The 27,339-nt window shown below is 42.9% G+C and overlaps 1 protein-coding gene across 1 annotated transcript in view; it reads right to left on the bottom strand.

Annotated features, from left to right (window-relative positions):
• T265_09180 (hypothetical protein) overlaps positions 1–27,339 on the bottom strand; it is a gene marked incomplete at both ends in the record, with an annotated part of 59,093 nt that overhangs the window by 2,436 nt on the left and 29,318 nt on the right. The window contains 10 exons of the mRNA XM_009175191.1: positions 1,369–1,583; positions 4,758–5,172; positions 7,872–8,233; positions 9,358–9,760; positions 12,106–12,378; positions 17,009–17,602; positions 20,251–20,422; positions 21,983–22,263; positions 22,588–22,817; positions 25,171–25,424. Coding sequence (XP_009173455.1) covers positions 1,369–1,583; positions 4,758–5,172; positions 7,872–8,233; positions 9,358–9,760; positions 12,106–12,378; positions 17,009–17,602; positions 20,251–20,422; positions 21,983–22,263; positions 22,588–22,817; positions 25,171–25,424 — 3,199 coding nt within the window. The remainder of the gene's footprint in view (positions 1–1,368; positions 1,584–4,757; positions 5,173–7,871; positions 8,234–9,357; positions 9,761–12,105; positions 12,379–17,008; positions 17,603–20,250; positions 20,423–21,982; positions 22,264–22,587; positions 22,818–25,170; positions 25,425–27,339) is intronic.

Raw genomic sequence — 27,339 nt, 5'->3', positions numbered from 1 at the left:
CAACCCGACACAAATTCACTTGATTACCTCCACTTATCCTACTGTCATAGCGCTGCAGAATGACAAAAGTTATGTGCGACACTCAAGAAGAATGCTCAAATGAGGTAAACTGGAAGAGGCGAACGCACTTTTACAAGGATATCACAAGTTTCCTGACAGCCAACCCCCCAACCAAACTAACAAAGAAAAAAAACATAACCTTCTAGTAGAAAGGGACCTTGTTGATTGGCTTTTCTTCTGCCCTCAAAATAACTCTTCTGGTTAGTCAGCGCGGGGGTGTGTTGTTGCGCCTTAAAAATAGATGTAATCTACACCAAACACTGTGCTCCTTGCATTATTAACTTACGAATCACTCAGTGTGGGCGATTCATGCGGGGAACATTTCATTTTGATGCTTACTAGACAATATCTGGGCTGAAGCAGTCCAACCTCCTGGAGGTTTACTGAAATATTCGTGGCTCGGGTGAGTTTACTGGTGGTAGATCAGGCTGTCGCTGATCCGTTTACCGAGCTTAGCAATTAGGGTGCAAATATTTCTTTTCCAACCGAAATGACATCACTACCGTGCACCAATTTTGTCCACTAGCTTGACGATGAAACGCTTGCAACCTAATTTTCAAGCCCGGCGAATAGACTAACAACCATCCGACCAACCATGAGAGCTTAGCATCCATTACCACAGAAGTTGAAACGAGCAATAACAGCTAAGGCCTTCAGTGTGTACAGTTGACGAATTGGTAGACGCTTCGTGAACTATAGGATAGTAAGTAGTTTGTCATCAACTAAACAAACGAACAGAGGTCTGTCTTCCTCAAAGAGCATCGGCTCAGATGTATGTGATTGTTCACAGACCCCAAAACTGTTCACAGGTGGAAGTATGGACAAAATCATTTCGCTTAGTATAGTATACACTAAGTATACACTTAGTATACACTAAACTGTTTTTACTATCCTGGTGTACACGATTGACTGTCATGATCACTACCATGAACGATGACACGCCAGTAGTAATTAGTGGTGTCTGACTGGTGCGTCATCTGTCAAGTGATTAGCGGATCCGAATGAAATTTGGGGAGCCAACAGGGACGATGACTTAGGAAAAGTTTTCAACAATTAGCGATTCAGTTAAGAGATGAATTCGGCCTTCTAATAACGACCTCACAAACTTGACTCATATCGATATTTCCACTGAACCGCGTTACTGCTAACCATAAATATGAATAAAACCCTAGTTCACCGTTGATAACGCAGATAAGCTCATGAATAGAAGCGCGAAAACGTCCATTTAAAGCTTCGCTTGAAGGAATAACCGCTGTTACTTCAATCAAGGAAATATCACAAAGGATCAAAACCAATAAACGGTCTTACATCATTGCCATTTAGAAGTTGCATTTGTGACATCGTCAAGTGCCGTCTCCAACACACATTTAGTAGGTTATTCCAGAGGACGCCTTGGGCCGCAATTCGTGTGTTTTTCCAATCAATCGACCATGAACTGCCTGTACGATTGCTTTCACCACACTGGAGCGTGAGCTGCAGCCGCAAGATATCAGAACTCGAAGGGTCAGGGAGACGAATGACACCTGAATGGACGGGAACACCAAATTGATATCTAAAATGAGTTAATCAAATTGCTCAGCTCGGCAAACAAGCCAACGACCACCATCTACGCTACCTGAGCTACCGAAATTTTCCTCTATAGAAAACGTTGGTATGTTCTTGATTAGTGAGTATTTTCCGGTACTAGGGTTCTGGAACCCGGTCAGTTACAACAACTTCCATACTTAGAGATCCCCAATCTGGTTGTCCACTGAAATTCCTACCAGTTTCATAAAACCCAGTTTTTCTTAATGTGCTAGGGTGATTGCTTCTTGGCTTTACAAAGATTTACCTCAACGGTGACCGTAGATTTTCGCGGGGATCTACTGTAATCTACTACCACACGGTTCTGAAGAGACCTAACATTAGAAAATAGGTCCGTTCGATATTGTCTTTGATTCAAATGATCAAGAGCTCCTGCTGCATTAACTTTTCGTCACCGAGAGTAAAAGGAATGTCTTAAGCAGTTGTTTTGTCATGTTTCCATTCAATTTTCCACATATTCCTTGAATACTAAATAAAAGTGACTTCTGGTAAAATATGCTGATGACTTTGGTGACAGCAGAGCCCTAACTGCCACCAACAACCTTAAAGGGAAAATAAAAGCTTCGGCCTTGTGAATAGGGTAAGGCTAAAGGCGTCTACATGCACTAAGACTATGTTTACACTGAGGCCGGATAGATACCTCGAGAACACTTAACTGTTCTTGTCGCCGCAACTCTCCTCACCGATTGTTCACTACCACAAGTTAACTGCATAAAATGTCTTGATATTATAATCTTCTCCGGTATGAAATGACATGAACTTGTGGACAAGATCTTCCTTAAAATTCACAGACAGTGCACTCTAGTGCTAAGGTGTTTTTTTCCAAATACCGACATCCTGGTCGTATTCAATCCAATTCATTCAACTTATCGGCTACAAACCGTGTACCATAGTCACATTGGTTCCAGCTGTTTCACTCTCGGCCACCATGACGTGGAAGAGAGCGGAAGATAAGGACAAGCCTTCGAGGCGATGGCATATTCAGTTAGTTTGGGTGATAATCTTGAAGAATGAGTGCCCCTGACTGCACGATTGGGTCATTTCTGCCAATGTCGTTAACCATTGAAGAGTTGAGTCCCGGGGTCCCCATCCAGGGATGCGGTAGCTGTCGAGCCGAATAAGTTTACTGGTTAGTGTTTCCGTACTTCGCGGCCAGGCCATTGACTTTCCACCTCATGGTCGTTTCCATTCAGCACAGGGCTGGGGGAATGGAGACCAGCGAGGCAGACGGTCTTCTGGCATGCGAAGTATATGTCCTAACCAGCGTAACCTATGGAGCAGGAGAGTTCCTACTTCTTAAGACTACCTTGCCTACCTCAGTTTTGCTAATCCGGTGTTCCCGCCAGATTAGACCAATGATCCGGAGACACCCATACCCAAACACTGACATATTCCGTATGTCATCTGTGCGTAAGGGCCATGTCTCTGATCCGGCAGCTTGGATAGCACCGCTGCAGTGTCAGCTCTGCCCGTGACCTCACGTCACGTCGACGCCATAGGTGTCGGAGTTTGGCTAAGGCTGTCCTACCCCTCCCGATTCGAGAAATAATCACATTTTCAGCCAGTCCACCGGAGCTCATAAAACTGCCCAGGCCAAAAATGGATCTACCAAACAGTTCATTACGTTTTATGGTTAACAAGCTTGTGACCATGGCCAATATAACAGACAAATAGAACTACGTAGCCTTGGTCAAAGCTAGAGTCTTGATCTTCTCTCACTGGTGCTGCTCAATGAATGATCTGAGATTCTCGCTGAAACCTCTTCAACCAATGTTCTTCTGCTTCGAAAGCTAGCGGTAGCTACAGGAGAGCAAGCATGAAATCGACGCTAAGGAAAGGAAACACAAACTTTTGACTAACAGCATTCCATGGAAAATGTTTTAAGGATACCAAACTGCCAGCAGAAGACTCACGCTAATTGAATGTAAATAAACTGATGATGTCGTTATCGTTCCCGCTGACTGAAATTCAGAAGCAATTTCCAACCTAGACAGTTTTGAACAAACTAGTGAATTGGTTCTAGAAGCGGCGTGTGTCATTTAATGTCAGTAAATGCAAAAACGTTATTCCCTCAGTGACCCCAGGCAAACGTTATGGGGAAAGGTTCTGTAAACTCTCATTCATAAGTGACAACATGCTTCTTCTTTCAGTAAACAGTATTGTGAAGTAGTTGAAATCAGTACTCTCCGGAAACCCCAGCTGCTTCCTCTATTGCAACGGTCTTCACCAAAACCTGATGACCAGCCTTTTACCCACTCAGACTGAGTATGATAAAACCCAGTGATGGGGTTCTCAGTCACAGCAACCTCTTTGTATTACATGTGCTGTTCACCTGATGTAGTTTCCGGACTCCTCGAGTAGAAGGTATGCATTACTGAAAGGTCTCTAAAGTAAGTTTATTGAGATAGTTGAATCTCACGGATTAAATTATACGGTGACGCTCTGCTCACACTATCTGCTACATTTCATTTTGCCCACTACTCCAATACGATCAAAGTTAACAATGTTGTCTGACTGCACTGAAATGTTCTTCCTCATGTGACCCAGCACCTTAGTTCCGGTCTCTTGGTGACGGATCGCCTGAGGCTAGAGGTTCTTACATGGGTAATACCATCGGACTGGTTCACTCTTTTTACATTCAATCATTCGAAACCGTTGAAAAAATTCAAGGATTCACCATCCGGTGCGTGAGTTTTTCCCTAGCTGGGCTTGACACAACTCATGTGATCCCGTCTGGACTGTCGCCAAGTAATGAAGAAAAGATCAGGGTGATTTGGAGGAGTGAAGCCAGTGGAATATAGCTACATTGCGCTCAGTTATTTTGAATGAATTCCAGGGTAGTTACTAAATCCAAAACTCTAGGGGAAACTTTGTTGGCAGAATGTGCACGAGCAAGTTATAGTCAGCTATATTGTGTTGTTGAATATATTTCGGTGACCAGTGAGGAAATTCCTGGAAAGATCCTCGGGCATGAATTCTGAAAGCTCTTAAGACCCTGGAAGATAATTAATCAAGCGATTCAGAAACCAACCGTTCGATAAAGGGGAAATATCGCAGCTGATAAATGGAATACAATATGAAAGGACTTAACGAAATTAACACATTCAACTAACCTTGGAAGAGATCAGCACTGGTCGGAATAAAAACAAGTTGCGGGGAAACATGAGTGAAGTTATCAGTCACTGATTGGATCGCATCTACCCAAGAGTCCCGAATTAACTCGGTTGGCGCAGAAAAAATAATTTTTCGACGGTGCTTGTGAATTGGTGGTTTGGAATGTACTGATGGTATGTCATCAAGCTGTTCTGGGGGAACACGTTCGTGTTGAGCTTTGGCGGAGTCGAGTCGACTTTTGTAAACAACAGTGACTGAGAACAGAGTATCTGCGCAATTCGATGGAACTACGTGGTCACAGTTTTCCGAAATTACAACTGGAGATCCATTTACTTTGTTGGGTACTAGTGATTGAAGTTGTGTTTCGGATTCTTTTTCAATTATCACGTTGTGAAGGGGAATGATAGCGTGAATCTGGAAATGAAAAATCAAATATTTGTCTGAAACTACAGGTTTAATTAAGTACAAACATTAGTTGTGATTACTGCGTATCTGCGCTTGAAATGAAGTTGGGCGATAAAACACTTCGTCTGACCTTAAACACAATCAGAACAACGCGGACCTATTGCATCTTCATGATGCTGATGCAAAGCGATGGACAAGAAGTTTACGAACACGTCATCTTTCGGCCCCCAACTTACCTTCACCTATAACAGCACCCTAACAAGATGAGAATACTTCATACGAATACCATCTGGACGATGAGCTATGACGAGCAGCTGTAATCTTGTGCCGGATAGTAAATTGCTGGGCTTTTAAACCAGGTGTATCTAGGTAAGCTGTTTCAAGATGGTGAACGGCCGTGTGAATATCTAGGATTTCAGCGCTAATGCGCAAAGTTTTTTACCAGTTTGATGCTAACGTTTTGATGCCAAGTGTGAAATGGTTATTCCCAGTTAACTGATTTCCCGAAAACAAAGAACACGTGCGATTCACGAATTACTCATTTGAACTCAACTTTGGTTTGACTGAAGGCTCAAATGTTTAAGATATTCTTCAAATTGGTGTGCTGCACCATGGTGGGATCATATTCCGACTGGTACGATTTTCGAAAAGTTGCAGGAGAATAGAACAAATGAGAGATTCAGCTGGTGAATCTTCCGTTGCAACCAAATTGTGGTGCAAACGAGTACTTTGCGTATTCCGTACAATTTGTATTCTAGTAGGATGTGCGGTTGACGGAAACTCGGGGACTCCGGCTAACAGATGAGCCCCACAAAGTGTGAAAACTGTCCTGGGCTGTCGAAGAGCTTGCAGCAACCTCATGAGTGATGTTTCGTCAGCACAAGGTGCAATTCTGACCATATATGGCGCAGACTAGTTCCGTACGGCGTTTGAGGTATACATGAAGTTTCGGAATATCCCACACATCTTATTCACTCGCATTGCGTTTATCACATCCTCAACCGGATGTACTTGGTAGATGTACAGGCGCTCATCATTTTCAAGTGCTCGTACTAGTCAGAGAGCAGAGCAAAAGAGTAATATTTTGCGCACCTTTTAGTTTCTGTGTTCGTGAACATTGATGCTAAAGTCCTGTCCTAACACAGAAGAATAGGCCATAGTGAGCGTACGAACAAATTTGTTTCGTTTGATTGTCAGGGCTATCGGGATACAGCATCTTTCTGCCTAACAAGACACATCTCCTGGAGGGCACCTGGCCATCACTATGGACACTGCCCCACCAGGCACACTGTTCCGCTAGCTCTATCCAGCCATTTGTGGGTATACATCAAAGAAGTACCATCTTGTTTTCTGTGTCGGCCCATATACAACGAGAAATATATTTCTAGAAGGTAGCCAAACCCGGGTTGGGATATGTCGTCTCTGGAACAAAGCACACACTAGAAGTTTAGAGTTCTTGGTTAAGGAATCAAAGTTAGCCCCTAATATTAATCAAAACTGCTTTCGATCCAGACATCATCCTTTTTACGGGTGCGGTGAGCCTGAATGTAAGGGTAAAAGTGCACTTTCCTGACTCCGCAACAACTCAGTGCACTCGTTTGCAAGGAACATACAAAAGTAAGGGAGGTACAGACGAATTCGAGCGTCGAAATGCATTAGAGTCAATCTTACTTCCTTGGCCTTCAAATGAGGAAGGGGTATTAAGAACGTATCATACAATATTACTGAATAATTTCAAACTTTGTCCGTTGCTGTGGGAATTCAAAGGAATTCCTACGGTGTAGCTAAGATAACTGAAAGATACACAAACTAAGTGAACTTCAAACAACGGAAATCGGAGACTTTATGCCATCAAACACATCGACCGTTGAAGAGCAGTAGAAGAGCATCTCTTATGGATACTAATGCTTGAACAGACTGCTGCAAAAAAACAAAGGAATGATCATTCATCTGCAATATCTTTTCAGTGACCAGCTGCCAAGACGCCCGGGGAAGCACGACGGCTGAGATATTTTCGGGTTACCCGAACCTAGATAGAATCAGCGGAGATGCAGAGGTTGGATTCGAACGACGGACTTTCTGGTCAGTTAGTTCGTGTCTTAACCACTGAGCTATTTCCTTCTCTGATACAAATACTAGTGCATACCAAACTGTGCGAACATTCGAATGTAACAACAGTCCTATATATAAAACACAATATCAAATTCTGCACAAAGACAACTCTTAGCAGCCTGATTGTTTTTTTACTGCGCAGCTATCCACAGTTGTGACTTTGAATAGGTACTAAGACCTGTGTTGAAGCCATATACGAAGTTCGTTTAAAACGCACCTACGAACTATAGGGACAGATTCAGTAGGGTCTCCACTGTAATGTCTGCGAATTTACCTAGTCAGGCGTCCAAGTATAGAGCAAGATTGACGAAAGTTCACGGAATAGACTCATCTGACGAACGTCAAAAGAGGGTGGAACCGATAGTGGACAGCTCAGAAATCCCGATCTAACTTAGTTATTATGACCATTACTTCCAAATGGGAAAATTTTTCATCCGGATGGAGGCCCTGAATGGCGCAAGTAGAAAAGCGACAGGTTTTCTACTTCTAAGTACATGGGCTCACTCACGTCTCCTACTCGAAACAGGAATAACTGCTCCTGTTGTCTCTATCAAAAACCGTGTTAGGTTACTAAGGTTACCACTGGAAGCACTTACCTTAAGACAAATTTGTGGAAGACCATGTATGCGACTTGCGTACAACAAACAATCTCCAATGAGGAACACCATGCGAGGTTGAAATCCACGTCTAGAATACTTTCTCAGCCATCCGAATTGATGCAGCTGTGGCAGTTGCGTCAATACATGGGAAAGTTCATCGAAACCTAAGAGACTCTCGCAAGATTTCAGTATATTTGGTTTCATACAGGTTTCAGGCTCGTTTGGAGTCTTGTAAATCCCAAGAAAGCGGTTCATCGGAAGAATCCAACGTGACATTTGCAACATCATTGCGAGTTGTTCTGTCTGTTGGTAGACTGGATAAGTTGTACGTGCTGCCTGTACAAACTGAGTGAATGCAGCTGAAATGGAAGATTAAAGCAAATGGGTGAGCTTTTAAACGGCGGTTTGGGCCCAAAAAATACTTTGAGTGGTAACGTATTAGTTATTTCAGGTACAGAATGTAGCAATGGCTATAAGTCGACTAGAGTTATGCTTCTTCAGGAGTGTTGTACATGGAAGGTCTAGATGGAATACCCAGATGTCACGGCCGAGTTCGTATATAAATTAAACAGATGGCGAGATTTCATTCGTGTAGGATCCTGTGGTCTGGTGGAATTCATCTAGTTTAATCACTCCGCAAATATGTGGTTTCGTGAAGGTGGCTGAAGTAGCGATGCTAGTAAATAAAACGATATTGTTCAGCTATTGTGTATAGCTGCTCTGCAAGCCGAAGGAGCCATGAAAATCAAGATGCCATCATATCGCTGAGGTTTGATCAGGAGCATTTTAGAGACGAAGTGAGATTAGAATGACAAAATTTCCGATCAGTCGCTTCAAGCGTTCATCCCTGAGCAGTCTGGAGCCACAATGCCGAATAGGTACGTGCAAACTACCGACGGATCTGGTGGTAAGACCAGTGAATCGACGAGGATCTTCCACTCTGTTCGCGCCACAGTTTCCTACTTGAAGCTTGAGTACTTCCCAGAGCCAAACATTTCAGTGAGTATCTGAGTAGACTGCATCCGGATCAGTATGCTCTGGAGATTCCTGTTTACTGTCAGCCATTTCTTATGTTTAAATCTTTACAAAACCTATCACGATTCTAACTTTCTCTGAATGTTCCAAAAATTTTCCCAGTTGAACGGGAATTATGAATTCCAGTAAGCTTATTTATTTGTGAAAAAACTGAGATACTAACAAAAAAGGCATACCGTTTACACTACTTCAACAGATGGAGACAGAATGTCTACCTATTAGTGTTAAAACTACTGATTCGGTAATTTGTGAACTCTCAGTGGGATCCTGCAATCCAAGCAGACGCAATCGAGACATACAACTGTTATCGGTATCACAAGCACCTAAACCTGGGATGCACTGTTCAGCCTCGGATAGGCTCTTGAATATTTATCATGAAAAATTTGCAATCCTGCCAGGAAGTGTAAGCAGATGTATCGGGAAACCTACGCCAAATCCAAATGCTTACCTCTGCAGGCAACTGAATCTGGATGCTGTGGGGAATATTGGCCCAAAAGTCCACCAAGCTGCACGCAGTATTTACGCAAATGACGACCCGGTCGGAGAAAGTAGGTAAGCAGTGGCAAAGTGCATGCCCGATGAGACTCGATACCATGCCATAGTTCACGAACAGAAGACTGGTTTTGGTGACCATCGGAGGAAGGAGAAGAGCAGGTTTCAATGAATGCTTGATCAGTAGGTTCTACTACAGAAGTGACGGAACCTGTGATGTGTTGTTCTGTTCCCTTCAGTTGCTGTGTGTCCGTGTAACTCAAGGATGAGCCGAGGGAGGTGTGTAGAAAGTCCGCATAGCCCAGCAACCAAAGCTCTGCTAGCAGCTCCGAACAGTTGTTGAGCCATATGTTGTATAGCTAACAAGAAAAATGGAGACAATATGAGGTTGTCGATTTGTTCATTTTGAAACAAACAGTATTTTGGCGCGACTTCAGCTGGGTTATCTGTCCAACGCGATTTGTGCGACAGTGATTAAGAAGGTACTGTTTGTTTGAGAAAGTGAATTTCCAGTAAGTCACTCCGATAAATACAGGGTTCGGGTACAAATCGAACAACTGCTTTGCATGTTCCTGTCTTTTAAACTATGATTCAGGGGTGTCATGACCAATAACCATTTCACTTGTTGCTCCCTAATGTAATTGTTAGTGGAAAGTAGTCAATCTGTATGTGCCAAATGAGCATAGCTAAAATATTCATGACAGCGGAGGATAACTAATAAACTTGAGTGACGCAATAGCCCTTCTGGAAGGGTGAATCGATGCTTTAAAAAATTCCAGTGGGGTACATCCTCTGTAAAGTTCAGTAGCCTACTATTAACTTCTGGAACACTGACTGCGATACAGAGACCACATCTGAAGATGGCCGACGTGTATCCACGTCGTTGCTGTTCGGAGAACCCCCGGCCAAGTAGGTTACTTGGTGCAGTTTTTCTCCAAACGCTCACTGAAGAGCCTGAGTCAGTACACTGGGAATGCAGTCATCCTTACGGAGAAACAGCAAAAGTGAGATGTAAGGTTGTGAATAGTTTGAAAAGAGGGCTTTACCAACCCTCCACGAAGATTATGGTCAGGCCAGATCCGAGCATAGATTAAATTCGTCTGCAAATTTGTAAACGCACCATTGGTATTGGTCTTACAGAAATATTATTCGGGAAGAAAATATGACCATGCTGCTGGACACTATATATGTATATATATAAAACAATAAAGTTGAGACAGGGTACAGCAAATCCTGCCGGAAATGGCCGTCTTGCAACATGTAAGACGTACAGAGCAGGCCTGGTTGCCTGACACTGTTTCACAGGAAACATTAATGAATTCACAGGCACGGAACAATTATGATTATACCCATTTAATTAAAAAGCGGAGGCCTTTTTAACTCCATCATTAGAGTCATCAACAAGATGTCTTTTAGTCACTAAACCCAAAAGACAGCTTGAACTTTAATATATCCTCGAGTGCATGCAAACGTTTGATAGCTAATCGAGTGAACGTCAGCAGTGCAGTTGTTTTTGCCCACAGTGTTTGTGTTCGTATGTTTTGTTGGTAATGCAACACTGTTGCACTGAGGTCCGCGAATTCACCGTTGTTTGTTCGTTTAAAATGAGGTTGGAAACATTCATCCAGTTATTCGAGTGAGGGTTTTACTAGTGGGAGCCAAATCAATCAATTCGACATCAAAGGTAACTATTTAAAGCACAGAGTGAGATCCACCCAATAGACCAATCAATCGACTAACAATTTTGGCTAATTTCAAGCATAAATTTACCAATAAGATACTAAAAAAGACTCCGGCAAATTGATTAAAGGCCTCTGTCATATTCCCCCTCACAAACTAGTTAAGTGCGAACATAATATGGACAAGTTACAAGTAACAGTGCACTCAATCATGCTCGCTATCAGAGGGGAGATTTCGCAATATAACCACCAAGCTCCATGAACAAGTAAGCAAGTAAGTGGTTTGCCGTATTAATAGAACATTTATGCCAACATTCCTCACCAATTTCGAGTTGCCGCATGAGGAAGAAACTAATGAACGCCCACTCTTACCAGAAAGAGCACGCTCATTCATGTTAACATGGTTGCTGACCGATCTATGGAGTTTGATTCATAGTCCCAAATGACGCGAGCCTTGAATAACCGTTCCAATATGCTATTTCCAGGATACAGGTCAGTATGTTTTGGCCCAGTCCAACGGTCTACTTGATACTGATCAATATTGTTCTGGATGGCAAATTTACTCTGTCAGTTCGCGCATCATCCCTTTTGGGATGTAGCCTAAACGGAATTATGCATGCATAAGACATCTTATATGTTAGTGGAAAACATTCAGATGAGGCATGATTGGGAGGGCAGCAGTCATGAAGTCCACAGGATGCAAGAGGGAGGCGTTGTTATCAAGCTGTTTAAACCTGAACGCAAGTAACACAGTTGTTACCTAATTTGTCTTGTAGTCGAAGCGTACGGCCCTTGGTCAAGAATATGAGCCATTTCCTTTCCCATCCCACCTTGATTTCCAGTGAACTGTTTCAGATCCTTGACAATCAATGAAAGCTTTTCAAAACCACAAAAATTTCAAGTTGCATGATTTTTTCCTGTTGACGTTGAATTAGGGCACCATCTGGCCATCCTTCGATTCGTGCCTTGCTTGGTATTAGTTAGTGCTACGAGATAAAAAAACTCGAAACGGGCAACTGACTAACCTCAATCATATCCGAATACTGTGCGAGAATAGATCCGATATACATGGGAGGGGATTGATGCAAATCGCTGGTTCTTGTGGCAACCGGAATACCTTTGGCGGATTTAAGCTTGGTGTCATCGGTACTTCCTAGAGATCCTTGTCTGGATATCCGGGAGCTGGAAGTTGAACCCGAACTAATCGTAGCTCCGACAGGGTTTTCGTCTGGCACCACGGAGATCCCGTGCACTGCAAAATTGAGACCACATACATGATCAGTATGCTCACTGACTCGCTAGGTTTATCTTACAGCACTGGCGACGTACTGATAAATTAGGTAAGTCCCTATTGCTCGATCATCCTTTACGACTGTCAAGGTTGTAAATGAACTTGAAACTAGCATATTTTTTCACAATGTTCTAGTGCACAGCAGTCTGTTTTAGACTAACCAGTGCGCATCGTAGATCTGTGACTGCATTTGCCAGTCCACTTGAGAACTTTACACAGTTTCAATTACACAAAAAGATTTTACTTACTCGGGTCGAGATTTTCAATAGAGCTGCCTCCATGACTGTTCGTAATCAGCTCCGTCAGTTTCAGTGATTTCGGACGGTTTCCTAATTGTTCCCATCGGTTACAGATTGTAGTGATAGTGCTCTCCAAGTGAGAGTGTCGGTCAATTAGGGGATTTAACAATGGTAAAACGCGTCGATTCATCCAGCTGATATACCTCGTGCACTGAGCTGTTTCGGCCATGCTGAGAGTAGTCTTTAAAACAAAACAAGTGATATTTAGTTACCGCTATCAGCTACGGGTACCAATACGGCTTGTGAACCAAGATAAATCGGATGAGCAAGAAAGCGACAAACGAATGTTGACCTACTGCCTATGTTACTGTGGTTTTAAAGTTGGCCGAACGTGAGATGTTATCTTAACTTATTACTGACGAGATAGTTCAGTAAACACGACAGTTTGCATACGAGCCACTCCACCTTTGAGAGTCATTGTCGAAGTCTGTTGCCTCAGTATCCCATCGATGAACGTAAAGTACACTTACTGGTCCAGTTTCTGCATTGCTGTTTAGCTAACTCAATCCGGTTTACATGTCTTCACTACTACCAACTAAAACGGGCATTTTACAGGGCATCCTCGGTCGTTCGGACCACGTAAATCCATTAACAGAATCCATTAACAAATCCATTAACAGATTGTGACTATAACGAATCAAAATTCACACGGAAACACAAACCGTGTAGGGCTACCTTGATAGCTGGCCTTGAGAGATTTTTTTGTTGTTTCGGAATTCGAAATCTTAACCCGAAGTGTTATTCCATTTCTCGCCTGGAGTAAGTGTAGCCAAGACCTTTTTGACAGCTGGCCATTGTTCAAGGTTGATAACGATCGTCTTCCAGTTTCACACAATTAAAGACCTCATATGACGACTACACCTCTTTCAGATCGTTTTCTTCCCATCGAACTTAATGTCTAGTGATACCAGCCCATCTTGAGAAGACTTACTGTCCTGTAGTTAAGCTCACTATCGCTTTATATAGAAAAATGTCCCGGAAGGCGAACACGTTTTCGCTCCACTTTATACAAGGATACACACCTTCACACGATCCACGTACAAACGTTTAGCAGCGCTAAGTACGGCGTACCGGTATTCTGTGGCTTCACACAAGGATAAGCATCCAGCTAACTCTGAATCACTGCGTGATATATTCCTATCCTGACTCTCAGTCTAGTTTTCCTAATTTAGACAACGTCTTACCACTTCGACGGTCATACACCTATTTTTGCATCTGATAAGAATTCGTGTGTTGAACATTCACCTCACTGGCTGCGTGGTAGGTCACGATAAACAAGCAATTCAGAATGGGACAATTGACTTAGGCTTACACGAACATTATAACTTATTTCAGTGTAGGATGGAATTTTAGAGCGCCATCAGTCCTGACTAGCTTTGAAGCGCAAAGGTATCCACAAAAAATGGGAAAGCTTTGTTCAACCAATCTTAGCGAATTCGCCTGCCAAACGGAAAAACTGTGGCAACCTGATTCGCCATTGTGGTCAACTATCAACCAAATCTTCGACATCCTTCATTATGCAGGCACCGACTGTTATGATAACTTTGCCCCTAATATTCCTCAGCAACGCATGAAAGAAACAAGCAAGAAAACACCTGTTTCAAACACACCTTTTGACCCCCTAATTCGAGGGCACAAACCCTCACACAGTGATCCACCTCTAGTACTTTCGAAGAAACAGTCAACTCGGTCATTTTGGAAAGGCTGGGGGATGAATAGCTGACGTTTGGGTGTGCCAGTCATGCAATCGTATCCATTAAAAAAGACGTTTGATAGGTCAAGACTTTAAGGTTGGATATACTGAGATAAGACGTTCACTGCAAGGTGATAGGCCTTAGTACTAACATACGGAAGCAAAATCAGGTCAGCTGCATTTCACCGAGTCCTACAATGTGATACCAGTTGAGCGCACTGAGTAATCAGCCTAAATAAGACCGGTTGTAAGTCCCGTAGGAACGCATTGCTCTCATCCGTGTATACACACCACATTATGAATATCACTCACAATAAACAACGAATCTTATTCTTAATGTATCAGGCAGAAACGTAATCGGTTGTTGTGTAGTTGCCCTGGAAACTACCTTCTACCCAACCTAATGAGCGGACTTAAACCAGGAGAAAACAAACTTGATTCAATAACAGTATCAGAGGAACTTTTGACCAGCGAGCGAATCTTAACTTTCACCCAAGTTTAATATGTAAACTGAGTTGTGATCACGTCTGGGTTCATGTCTTGTTTTCATCCAGGGAGCACCAAATAGCAGTTTATTTCAAGACGTTGGTGTATACACCACTGTTACTCGCCATAGACTTCAACCTTCAAAATGGAATGGTTTTACTCAGCCGTGCATAGTGCCGTTCAGCAGATATCACCGTCACATAACATATTGGTTACATATTTTCCCTTCTGATGGTTACTCGCGCGGGGAACAGTTACAACCAAATGAGAAACGATTGTACCTCCAATTCCAACGATGAACAGAATACACTTGTGCGATAGTTAATGAAGATTGTACGAGGCTTAACTGGACGCCTATTTCTGTAAAAATTGATTAAAAAATATTCCCTAGGTCGCGTAAATTCGAGTTGACTCTCAAAGAAAAATTCCCAAGTACGACACCATCTGATCCGTTCGTCTCACCTAGACATTTGTTCCTGTTTTGATAAATTGGCACCTGAAACATAGGATTACTTACCTCGGCCAAAAAGTGCATTTCTCTATTGTAAATCATTTCAGACTGCAGGAGTGACTTGACCGCCTGAAGCGTAAGCGAGTCTCCATACGGATACTATTAGGAAGATAAACCACAACGAGATCTTTACGACTGGGAGGACCTCTCGAGCAATTTGGTTCCACTAATAGAAAACATTTAAAGTATCAGATTAAAACATCATGCATCAGAGAATCATGTCATGAATGGCCAAGTTTAGTTAAAAGTCAAAATTTGCCTGTTTACATCCGTGAATTGGAAAGCAAAAACCAAGCGGTGCGCTTCATCGTTTAAGGTGATAATGACGAGAAAACCCAACTGTTTGCACAAATTCAATCACAGATTGAATGACCACTGTGGTAGCCATTCTCACCTGGTATATATTAGTTTTCCTGTTGAGGATCTTGATATTAACTTCACCTTGATGTACAAATCGCAGTCGAGCAGATGGATTTCACTTCACTAGTGACTGAAAGATTCGAGGCCTTCAAAGCGAACTTTGCAATGCTCAATCTCAAAAAAATACAAGCTCATCAAATGAGAGCTCCAGTAATGAAACTGCACATTCTTTTAGGTGGTTTTTTCAGTCCTTTACATAATTGCGGCGAGAAAACTGAACTTAAAACTGTGCCACTTTACAAAATGGAGCACTTAAATTTCGAACCCCACTGTTAACTTACTAAGTGCATAGGGTTAGAACTCTATTCAAGGATACTAGGCTGCACTATGTTAGCTCAGCAAACTGATTGGTTTGCGAAAAATCGACGAAAATGACTTGATAGAGTTCTGGACTATACCTGTGTGCAGTACTGAACTCAGTAATATTGATCTAGAGCATCGTGCGGAATATCGCATGCGTTCTGCACAAGTTCGACCGTGCCTGTGCAGCTAACCGGATGCATGCATATACCATCCAACGAGTACGAAATGTCCCGACGTCGTATGTTTATCGTGGAAGCACACAGTTTGCACGGATAGTGCATGCTGAACCCCAATCCAAAACCATGATCAACGAAACCAGCTAACATTGGAGGCGTTCGTCCTGTATACCGTATATGTGTAAACCGACAGAACCCTTACATAGTGGTCCTTCATTAAAAACTAATAAAAGCCAAAAGCGATGAGTTTTCATCAAAGCCTTGAGCAGCGTTGTATTCTTATGAGTAGGGGGGCGAGATGGTCCAAGTGGTTAGAGCGCGAATTTACTGACCGGAAGGTTCGCGGTTCGAATCCGACCTCCGCCACTCGACTTCCCCTGTCTAGGCTTGGGCAACTTGAAACTCATCATCATCAATACAACCTGTGCGGAGTATGTATGAGACTAACTGCCAGTAGCCAGTCAGATGCTTCACGGCGGAATGTAACATTGAAACTTCCAACGTTCACCGCTATTGTAAACATTCTCAGATCAATTGATCTGCATCCGCCAATGAGTGTTTTTGAGCTGGGTTCCATTTAAATTGCATTACTTTCGAAATTCTGTATATCATGGTGGACCAGAACGTTCTGACATAATTAAGATTATTCCGTATGAATATGAGGGCGTAAATGTTTGAAAAATGACCCGTCGGCCAAATGGACTGAAAGAAAGCACAAAACCTGAATAAATTAAATGAAACTAGCTCACCTGCGATGTACGTGCAAAAGAATCACCGTCCTTTGGTTGAGTAGTTGTCGGCTGACCGCGTGTTCGTCGAGGCCGCTTTTTGGTTGGTCTGGACCTTTTGACTTGTTGTGCATCTGAGTTGACGTACGCCTGTCCTCGTCGCGTACGAATGACATCAGAAGCAGACCTTGCTCGGGACAGCTGCATTTTAGACAGCGAACTCGGACCAAAAGGTGAACTGCCATCTTCCTCTGAAGAATTTTCTGAGGGGCCCCAGTATCCACGCCCGAGTTGTTTTAGACTAACACAACTTTTAACTGACGCAGCTGCATACTGCTCGCTGACCACCGCAGATTTGGCTATGGAGTCGTCATCCACGTCCGAGTCGCCGCTGAAGATTCCGGTTAGCATTGAAATTGCCCCAAGAGAAAGGGCATCTGCAAGACTTTCCGGTACTTCAGCGTCTACCCCCGTAGCCGTCGATGACAACTGGAACACACTCGAAGATATATCACTTTCCAACTTTTGGTCGTCCCCGATACTATGAAACTGTGAATTTGTTTGGACCAGAGGAGTTTGACCAGCATCGTTCTCGTGCTGTGTGGAGAAAGTACGCTGGGGTTAAAGCGATTTAAAATGGCCCTGTACATATACAAGCGTAGCAATCAACAAAAGCAATACAACAAAACAAAAAACAACACCTCTATATTGCGGTTCTTATGCCACAGTCCTTCCGTGACTGAATCTAACCAACTACAAGTCAGAAAAACAGAGACGTTTTTCACCATTCATTGAGTATCGTTAGTGCGTATGACGCTCCCCAAGAGGATCACCTTGTGGGGATGATGATATGGGCTCCAAATGATCGATCAAACAATATTCTCTTACAAGGAATGGGGTCTGTAGGATAGAGAAACAGCTGTTTCGCCTCACTTCAAATATTCAGTTACCGAAATTAAAAACAACAAAATGGTTGTTTTCCAACTGTCTCATAAGGGAGCACTTAATTAAAATCCCTGGAATCCGTTAACTTTTCTCCGTGATAGTACCAATCATGCCCCACAAAGTCACGTTTTTGTTAGACAGGGAGTTACACAATGTGCAGTATTTTGCACTTTCATCCATCCGAATTTTCAGTCTTCAGTGAACATTTCCCACTGGAAGTCATGCCATCCCGTTTCTTCCTCAGTATCTACAACATAAACCACCGACTTCGGCTACTCACACGCAACATGCGTCATTGGTGTTTTCAGATACAATTCAGGGCTGCAGTATATCCGCTTTAGGGCTGTGTTTACTCATTATTCAGTAAACTGACAAAATCGATGGACGTGCAGGTATTTCAACAGTGAAATCTCCTCTTAATTCGATCAGATTGACATGTTGCAAGTTCTTAGATTACTTTTAGATGAACGCAACCAATTTTCTTCCACTTAATAACGGTGGCATATGAAGGTCTTTGAAATCCTAATACTGGAAGACATTTCTCCTAAAAGTCGCTAGAATTCGTTCACTTGTATTAGAATTAGAATTACAAATAAGCCCAACGTAGCTCATCCACCCTAAGTGTATGGGGCATAATGGTCTAAGAATATTCTGAAGGATACCGTAAGTAATCAACTACCCTACCCTAGTGAGCCTCATCGCTGCGTATTAGCGGTGCCGACGAATTCGTTAGCGTCAATATGGTAAAGTAAAATATGAGGCCTATAGGCCGAAGAACCTGGTTCTGTAAACAAACCACGTGGGAAAAACGGAAGAACACAGTCGGTCTCCTCTAGGATTTTGGTACACCTATCTTCAAATAAGATTACTGTATGTCTGAAAGAATGTAGACTCGAACGCTACCTAGGTTTCGTATGTATTAGGAACTCGGTGAATACTGTGGGCTGCCGGAAACTGCTTTTGTCCTGCATTTTATAGCATATTATAGTGTGTTGAAAGTCCAATAAAGATTTGAGGATAACGGTCGGTTATTTGCAGTCGTCTTTCAAGTGTTTGGACTGGAGTAAAGCAAGTGCATTCTGTTGAAGTAAAAGTTTTAGCTTCCGTTTCTGCACTTTCTCTGGTTTTAATCTAAAGGATAGAGATAAACCCAACCGCCACGAAATGAGATTAACAGAAGCGCGGGCGACCCACTCAACAGAGCAACACTTTTTTGCCGAGCAGCCTTTCTACAGCGATTAATGATATCGAAGAGAGGTGCTCTAGAAGGACGACCTTGAACAGGACCATATTCAGTGATGTCTGACAAGTGAAATGTAACCTGCTATGACATCTCAGTATAGTTCCTCATTTCAGAGGGTGAGCAGTTTAGCCAGTGTTGGACAGAGCGGTTTCATTCCGCTGTTATGGCAGTGAAAAAGAGGCGCTTATTCTTTTTCCTCAAAAGAACTTGAGGAGATTGGCAAAAGGTGGTCATTATGGATGGATGTCGATTACGGAGGTGTTTGGTGAGGATGGATCCTACTGAATCTCAAAACACAATCAACCAATCAATCATCTATTTAACACATTTATAAAATAGCACTGTCATAGACCGAAGAGCCGTTCAAGGCATTCCGCCCGGAGGTTTCGAAAGAGAATGCAACATTCATCCAATGGGTTTACGTGGTGTGACATGCTGAACGCTCTAAAATCTGGAATTAAGAATGGATCACTTCGGACAACGCCAGATAAGGACAGAATGATTGTGCCTGTCCCACAAAGCATCCCACTAGTCTCATTATAACTGGCTGAGCCGTGCTTATGATACATTAGAACCAAACAGTTCAGTTGTCATCAAAACACCAACATGTACTCACGAGATAACCATTGTGGTGGGTGTTGTTACTGTTCAAAAACGCTTGAAATAATTTACTTATACATGCGCTTCCATCGGCTGTATATATCGAAACATTGCGCGTTAACATGTACTTGCCAAACCAGATCCAAGAAGGGGTGTATTTCGTTTTGCTCCCTCTTAGTTTGCTTTGAGGCTGTTTACTACGATTTTCATTGAGGGGGGAAAGACTTAGAGTTGGGAACAGAATGATGTTTTAAACGTCTAGGTTTTCCCCGAACGGATTAAACTCATGCTCGACGATCGAAAGAAAAAGGCAAGCGAGCAAACAGAAAAAACACGTTTGGATAAAATTTTAGTCGCAAGTGTCCAGAGCTTTGTTGGTTCTATACTCTGGGTGGAGCACCATAGCTCATGTAGGAGAAAAGAGAACGACATTTACAATCTAATAAACAAAATCGTTTTTCTGGGTGAAACTCACGCCGATTTGCCGTAATCCATCGCTTATCACGCTCGACACCAATATTGAAGCACATTCGACTTCAGCAACACCCGTCGCGGACTGAAACTCGACCGATACATTAAACGGTGATGCTGGCAGGAATTCTGCATGAATTTCAGGTGAATCTCTTCCTTCCGCATAAGTTTCCTTTCTTCAATCGAGGGTTGAAAAGACAGGAGAAAAGCCATAATAATATAGATGCGTAAGATCAATTCTACGGGAGTTTCAGATGGAGTACGTGTTTTTTCACAATCAGAAGACGACATTATGCCATTCACACATCAAAAACTGAAATTTGACTATTTACAGGGTTAACTTCAACCCAAGGTAAGTGAAGCGAAACGGATGCAGAGAGACACAGGTGACGTTGGCATGGAGAAGCTTCTTGGGCTATGCAGTGATCTAGGACACAGCTTACTTCCTTGCTGTGAAGTTTTTTCGAAGCCAGCTGTCCAATTTCTTCGTGGGCATATGCCAGGAGGAAGGCATCAAACTGCTACATTTTTGGTTAGCTTGGTTAACGTCGCCCGATAAATTTTCTCTGAGTTAAACCTAACCACCCAAACTAATGTGCCTTCCGTTTGTGACCACTTGGTATTTCTGACGAAAAACCTCTCAGTTCCTTCTCACTGTAAAACGTGACAGTAATACTTTGTACTCTAAAGTGCAAAAATCACACAAATGAGGCAGTAAAGTTGGCTAGGTTACTTTTCATTTTACGCTTTTCGCTACAGAAATCAGTCCACCATTATTTCTCTATGTAATCTTCACAATGAAGCCGACATGAAAGTGAGATTTCTGCGTGTGTAACCAAGTAGAACCATCCCATGAGTTAATGATAAATCGGCGCGTTCTGCGTTAATGTTTGATCATGGATGTCTGCGCGTGTCAAACACACCGTCTCCTGCTAAATCAGGGTTTCGAATGTGTGGTCACCACGATGGCTCGTCTAGAACTGGATAACTTATGCGAACCTCAGCTCTCACGCTTCCGGTTGATCATCTGGCAATCTGGTATCGGAAAATCCAGAGCTCTAGCCTCATAACAACAAAAGCGGCTTGGAGTAAGAATGCAAAGAACTCAACATAAATTCTGTGTATCTAGTGTGAGAACTCAAATAATCTAACTTCATGAGCAAGAAGCTATTGTTTCGCTTATTCCGTTGTTCCAAAGACCAACATCATCGTAACGTTGAGTGGCAGTTACATGTATGTTATGTCTGTGCTGTAAACATCAGCATTGCCCTTGAATTCTTCGATGTGCGTGTGTGTACTGATATTCCGTATTATTTGTTCACTCGAATTGTTCAATATAGTGTTGTCTCTTTCCTCGGAGTCACTGAACGTTACCAGCGATTGCGGCTTAAGAAATCGCCCGTTCCCGTGGTTTCATTGGCAGTGTATGATCAAAGCAAGAACAGCTGTCGGTTGGTTCGCAGCTTGCGGCCGTGTAAGACTTTCGTGAAAACACTCATACACGAACGGTAGGTTAGTATTTCACTCAAATCTCTGATCCTTCATCTATCTGACTGCACACTTTGCGGGTTGTACCCAAAACCATGTTTTTGGATACGGGCTGACAAGCATAGGTTGCCTCGCAGTTCATCTCCTGTTTTCCGAAGATTTTGGCAAGTCATTAGCGGGAAAACTTCAAAAACGGACCCGAGAGAAGTCAGGACTGTTGGCAATGGCTCCATCAGACAGAAGCTTACCCAACTGGGTACACCAACTTGTCTTCTGATTTAATACCATCGTAGAAACCATTAGTTTCAGCGGCAAAAGCTCCCAACCTGTCAGATAGATTATCCAATGAAGCAGATCTGGAGGACACATCCTGAAATCCTGAAACCCGTGCGTCAGTGGAATCGGGTGCATTCACGAGGTCGCTTTGGAAAGAAATTCGCCGTGAAGAACCAAAGTCGGATTGCTCAGTAGAATCCAACCTCACTGTCAGATGTGGAGACGATATACTTGCACACATATGCAGTGGAGTCTAGGAAGAACAGAAATGAAAAAACCCCAGATTACGAACAGGTTCTGAAAAATCCTAATCTAGGTACTGCTCTTTGAAACCATAAAAGGTGATTTTTGCTTCATCGTTCAACAATAAATAACAGCAATCATCATGATCACTCTTGCTGGAATTGCAGCATGCCTTATGTAACCTGATATAAAACGTAGCTCCTACGTTGTGCCGCTCCTCCGTTAAGACTAACGGTAAGAAGTATACTATGTGAGCAGAGTCAAACCAAAAAAGTTGGCGAATCGACACTGTCACTGAAAAGGTTGTGTTCAAACTCAGGATACAAATACTCACCGGCTTCCATGCACTTGAAAGTGAAGGGCACGAAGAAGACTGATCCTCATCTGCGCTGTGATTGGTGGAGCTCATGGCTCCAGTGACAACGTCCCATGGACTTGATAGGTTTAAAACGGTGTTACTCCGGAGGGAGATTGGAGTTGGACACTCCGAGGAACACAGTGAGCACGATGATGATCCGGTCGGTTTTGTTGCAAGATTCTCCTGAATAGATGGCTGATTCTTGTCTGGAACGGTAGGTTTTTATAAAGAATGTATGAGAGAAATATAAAAAGGCACAGATGAATGCGCATGCATTGGACGGATCCGACGTTAAAACAAATTGCATGCTGGCAGGATATCAGACTACGAAATTTCGCACAAGCACCAATAAGGGAGTCGTTGTAAGAGTACGTGATGTATCTGAAACCTTGACATTGAGTACACAGGTCAACTGGATTTCATGAGCGAAAGATAGGTGCTTGTCAAGAATACAGTACAGCGACCTCCTACCGAGAAACTACTTCCCTGCAAAATTCCACGACAGTATGACCTATTGCACGTTACTAACTAAAAACATCATTTACCAAAAGAAGCTGAGTCAGAAATAACTTCATTCAATGGCGACGGTTAAACTTACAGCTAACCTACTTTTACACTAGAACGAAAGTAAACTACAGAAGAAAGAGAGATTGGGGAATACCCTGAATCACTGAATCCAGATTCTCAAAATGTTCAAACATAATAATGTACAAAACGAAACAAATGCGTAATAAGAGCAGAAATATCTCCTTAAGTCAATTTTGGCACGTTTTTCCTACAATATTCAGATAATCCGCTGTGAGAGGCAATTCAAGCAAATCTGGTATGGTGACATTTTGTGTGAAAACAATTAGGATGTTTGTCGCATTGTACCTAAAAGTCTTCAGGTCTTCAACTGAATGCCGTCACTTCATCATCACATTATAAGAATGTCTACACTTCATACAGAACAAGACAGACTTAGTGAATAAAACAGTGTTAAAGAAACTATTCAAGGTGACGATCGTCATCATACTGGACAGTAACATATGATCAGACAATGTATATATTCAAGCTCAGAAGTGAAAATGTGCTCGTTAGTCCTTGCAGGCTACCTAGTCAGGAGCAAGGGAAATCAGGTGAGCCTGAGTCAGAGAGTCATGAAGATGACATGGAGATCATTTCGACAGCATCAGTCTTCGTTTCTCATTGCCATGTCATGGCTTATCCCAGAGGACTCTCCCAACAAGATGCGAAAGTGAAGAACAGAGCTTCTCCAATGGACGGTGATTGGACGGTAGCGGCACATGAACCAAGGCTTCTCTGCTTCTCCAGAGATTTTGACCAGTCGAGAACTGGTCGCCACTAGACTGCAGACGACCGAGCTGCAGGGTCATAAGGTGTGTTTGCATTCGTAGCTTTTGTGGGAATGAATGCATTGCATAAGTAAACGTAGCGAACGCAGCTTCTAGACCAAAAATGATGTAAGTTAGGTGATATCAGGCGTGCCTTGTTGACGCGAGCATTGACTTCATCTGTCACCGTTAGATCAGGGGTTATACATTCGCCAAGATAGGTATGCTGGTCAGCAAAGACAAGCAATATCGGTCGGAAGTTTGGATAGAATCAGTTCAATTCAACTCATCAGCTATAAACCATGTACAATCAGCATATTGGTTCCATTGATAGATTCGATCGTCGGGAAGCGGGAGAGTTCGGGACGTGCAACCAACCCCAGGAGGCGAAAGCATGTTCAGTTTGTTCGGGAATCGGGTAGCTATGCGTTGAAGGCGATAGCTTTGATGCATGAGTGCCACTAACTGAGCGAATGGGTCATCTGTGCCAGTGTCGTTGAACACTGATGAGTTCAGTCATGGGGTCTCCATCCAGGAAGGCGAAAGTTGTCGACCCGACTAAATCTTCTGGTTATTGATTTCATACTTCGTTGCAAGGTTATTTACTGTTCACCAATCGGTCGCTTCCACTCAGCACAGGGTTGGGAGAAAGGATTTATACGGGGAGCACGGTCTACTGGCATAGGGAGTTCATGTCCTAACCAGCATAACCTACGAATCCTGAGTAATTCTTCTATTGCGGAAGAATTTCTCCCTAGGACCATCTGGCGTAACTCAGCGTTACTCATTTAATGTTCCCAGCGATGGTCAAAGGCCGACATATTTCGTATATCCTCTGCGCTTACGGTACACGTCTGTGATCCGTAAAGCAGTGTAGATCGCACTGCCGCAGTGCCAACGCTGCAGTTGACAGACAAATGAACTTAAAGTGCAGAAAAATAATCAGAGATGTTGCAATCGTAACATCATCAGATGCACTTCCGTCAGAGCTAATACAGCTATCGAGATACGGGAAGTTCTTCAGAAACCCAACGGTTTCTCATATTCAGTAGCTGTTCAGAGAAGCATGACCTACCACGTCGTGTCGGAAAATTCACCACTACATGACGGGATAATTGGTTAACACTAGCAACACCATTGCTGCAGAATTACGACACCTAATAAGCGGGATGCGTTGACCAGCCTTAATAAAGCGTGAAATGAAAGAGAGAATGACTGAACCCACCTGAAGGTGCTTGTTGATTCGTGTAACCTATGTTAATTGGCGACGCTCCTAACTTAGAAAGAGGAGGCCTTTCTGGATAAGGTTCATCCCAGGATGACCTCTCACGTCCACCGTTCAAACTTGGAGTTTCTGATCTTGGCAGAGTTAAGGGGACAAATCGATCAATGTGTCTTGGGACTAGACAGTGCGGAAGTCGTTTGCGTTTTCCGTGTTCGGTTTGGCCAATGGACGGAGTACTGAGCGCCCTGTCGACACTAAAACAAGAAAAAGGTATTGGTAAATGTGAACTATGACAGTTCCTCAGTAAATGTAGATAAGTCGAAGTCGTTCTCCGAAACGTTAGGTTAGGTTTCAAATGAGAGCCTTATCAACGCTGATACAGAAATATATATCCCCTAATTCGAAAAAACTTCGCAATACCTATAAACACGGGCTGAGGAAACTGGTTACGTGTTGACAGGACGATACGCGTGTACAAAAACGGTAGGCACCGTAGATAAACTTATTTCCATGTCAACTAAAAGATTTGGCTCCACCTACAGCGCAAGGAAAGAGGACATTGTGATTGGGTAAATGTGCGGTTTTATGACGGCAAACTGTAAACGAACTGGCACTAAGGTCATCCCATTAATCAATCTATCAATTCCGAATAAGCCAACTCCTGAGATTACGGCTGTGTGATTTTACGACCTGAAGAGAAATTACTGACAAGTCGTGTGTCCACTGCGACTAAATGAGAATTTTTTAGTATGTCAATCAAAATTTTTATTTACTGATGGCATTAAACACGATGTATTCCATTCCAAGATGGGAACGAAACACTGATAACACCACCATTAGCCAAAGATTGTACCATGTGGAACACGGGATGTGTTGTTCAGTCCACCAAGTGCTATGTGTTCACAGTACGGAAAAATTCCCGCAGCGAGTAATCATAAAGTATCTTTAGACCGGAACTAATGCACTTAGCCTTACTCAACTATTCCGATTTTAATTCACCACCTTATAGAGAATGATACAAACGGTCGAGAAGGACAATTCAACATGTCTGAAAGCCGCATTCTTTAAAATCTCAACTGGACATGTGACACGTAGCCACAGATGCTACCGATTGATCGCACTTACAGAAGCAAAACGTGCACATTAATTGCAGATTGCACTAGCGGAAATGCGGGATTTATTGCCTCACGTGTTTTCCCATGTTCTTCGCATCCATACGGGATATACATTTGTAGACAATGGTGGACGATAAATCACATACTGTATCTAATAGTATTCAGAGATAAAAAAACTATGATACACAAAATAAGACAGCAGGAAATTTCAAAAAAGCACACATGTGATAGAAACTGACTGTGAACCTTCAATGCAAATAAAAGGGTGTTTCACAATCGTTTAGTAGTACATATTACCGTGTTAATTCTCTGGTTCTAAGTCGACCCAGAGTTGGTGTGTTGTGGCCTGTATCGCCAGGCGACTGTGAAATCAAAGAGGTGAAAGACAGACGCAACAGTTGAAAATGGTCGTCGGACGCACTGTTGAAATGAGACAGCAGACGAGTGACCCCAGGCAGTCGAGATGGTCCGGTAGAGCAAGAATTGGCGTAGGGATTGTTATTGACTAACCAGTCGTGTTTCAAGGAATGAGACCTAGTCAGAAAAAAACGTTAGCAATATAGGTGAGGTACGATTTATCGTACTGGCCGCCGTGATACATCCCCTAATCTACGATAGTACATTGTGAAGTGGTTTTAAACTAACATATTCACAAGACAACAGAAAAAAATGTACTCCCAGACACCACCAGGCACTGCGTGGGATACCCATTCATCACATACAGTCGTGCTACATCTTGTGTCGCACGAACCCTGAAGTCACTCGTAGTCAGTGCAGGCCCGTTCGGTTACGAACGGCTACGAACGTGGCCCTAGTTTCTCGACTCGTGGGTTGTTCTGTGGAGAAAAAAGGCCTCTACGAGTCAAAAATTGAAATGGATACATCCTAATAAAGAAAGTCTGCCAAAAATTCTGAATACCAAGCCAGCTCTAATGCATTTCAGCAGTTTGGTTAGAACCGGCAAGATCTCTCTGAAACTCTTGAGGCCAGTGTTACATTTTCGATGCGCTCGTGATGGTTTGATCACCGATATCATTGATTGTTTGTTGAACAC

The sequence above is a fragment of the Opisthorchis viverrini genome (genome assembly GCF_000715545.1).
Source record: "Opisthorchis viverrini unplaced genomic scaffold opera_v5_261, whole genome shotgun sequence".
Classification (NCBI taxonomy): Eukaryota; Metazoa; Platyhelminthes; class Trematoda; order Opisthorchiida; family Opisthorchiidae; genus Opisthorchis; species Opisthorchis viverrini.
Note: the sequence above shows the minus strand (reverse complement) of the source record. Positions and strands in the feature narration are given on the sequence as shown.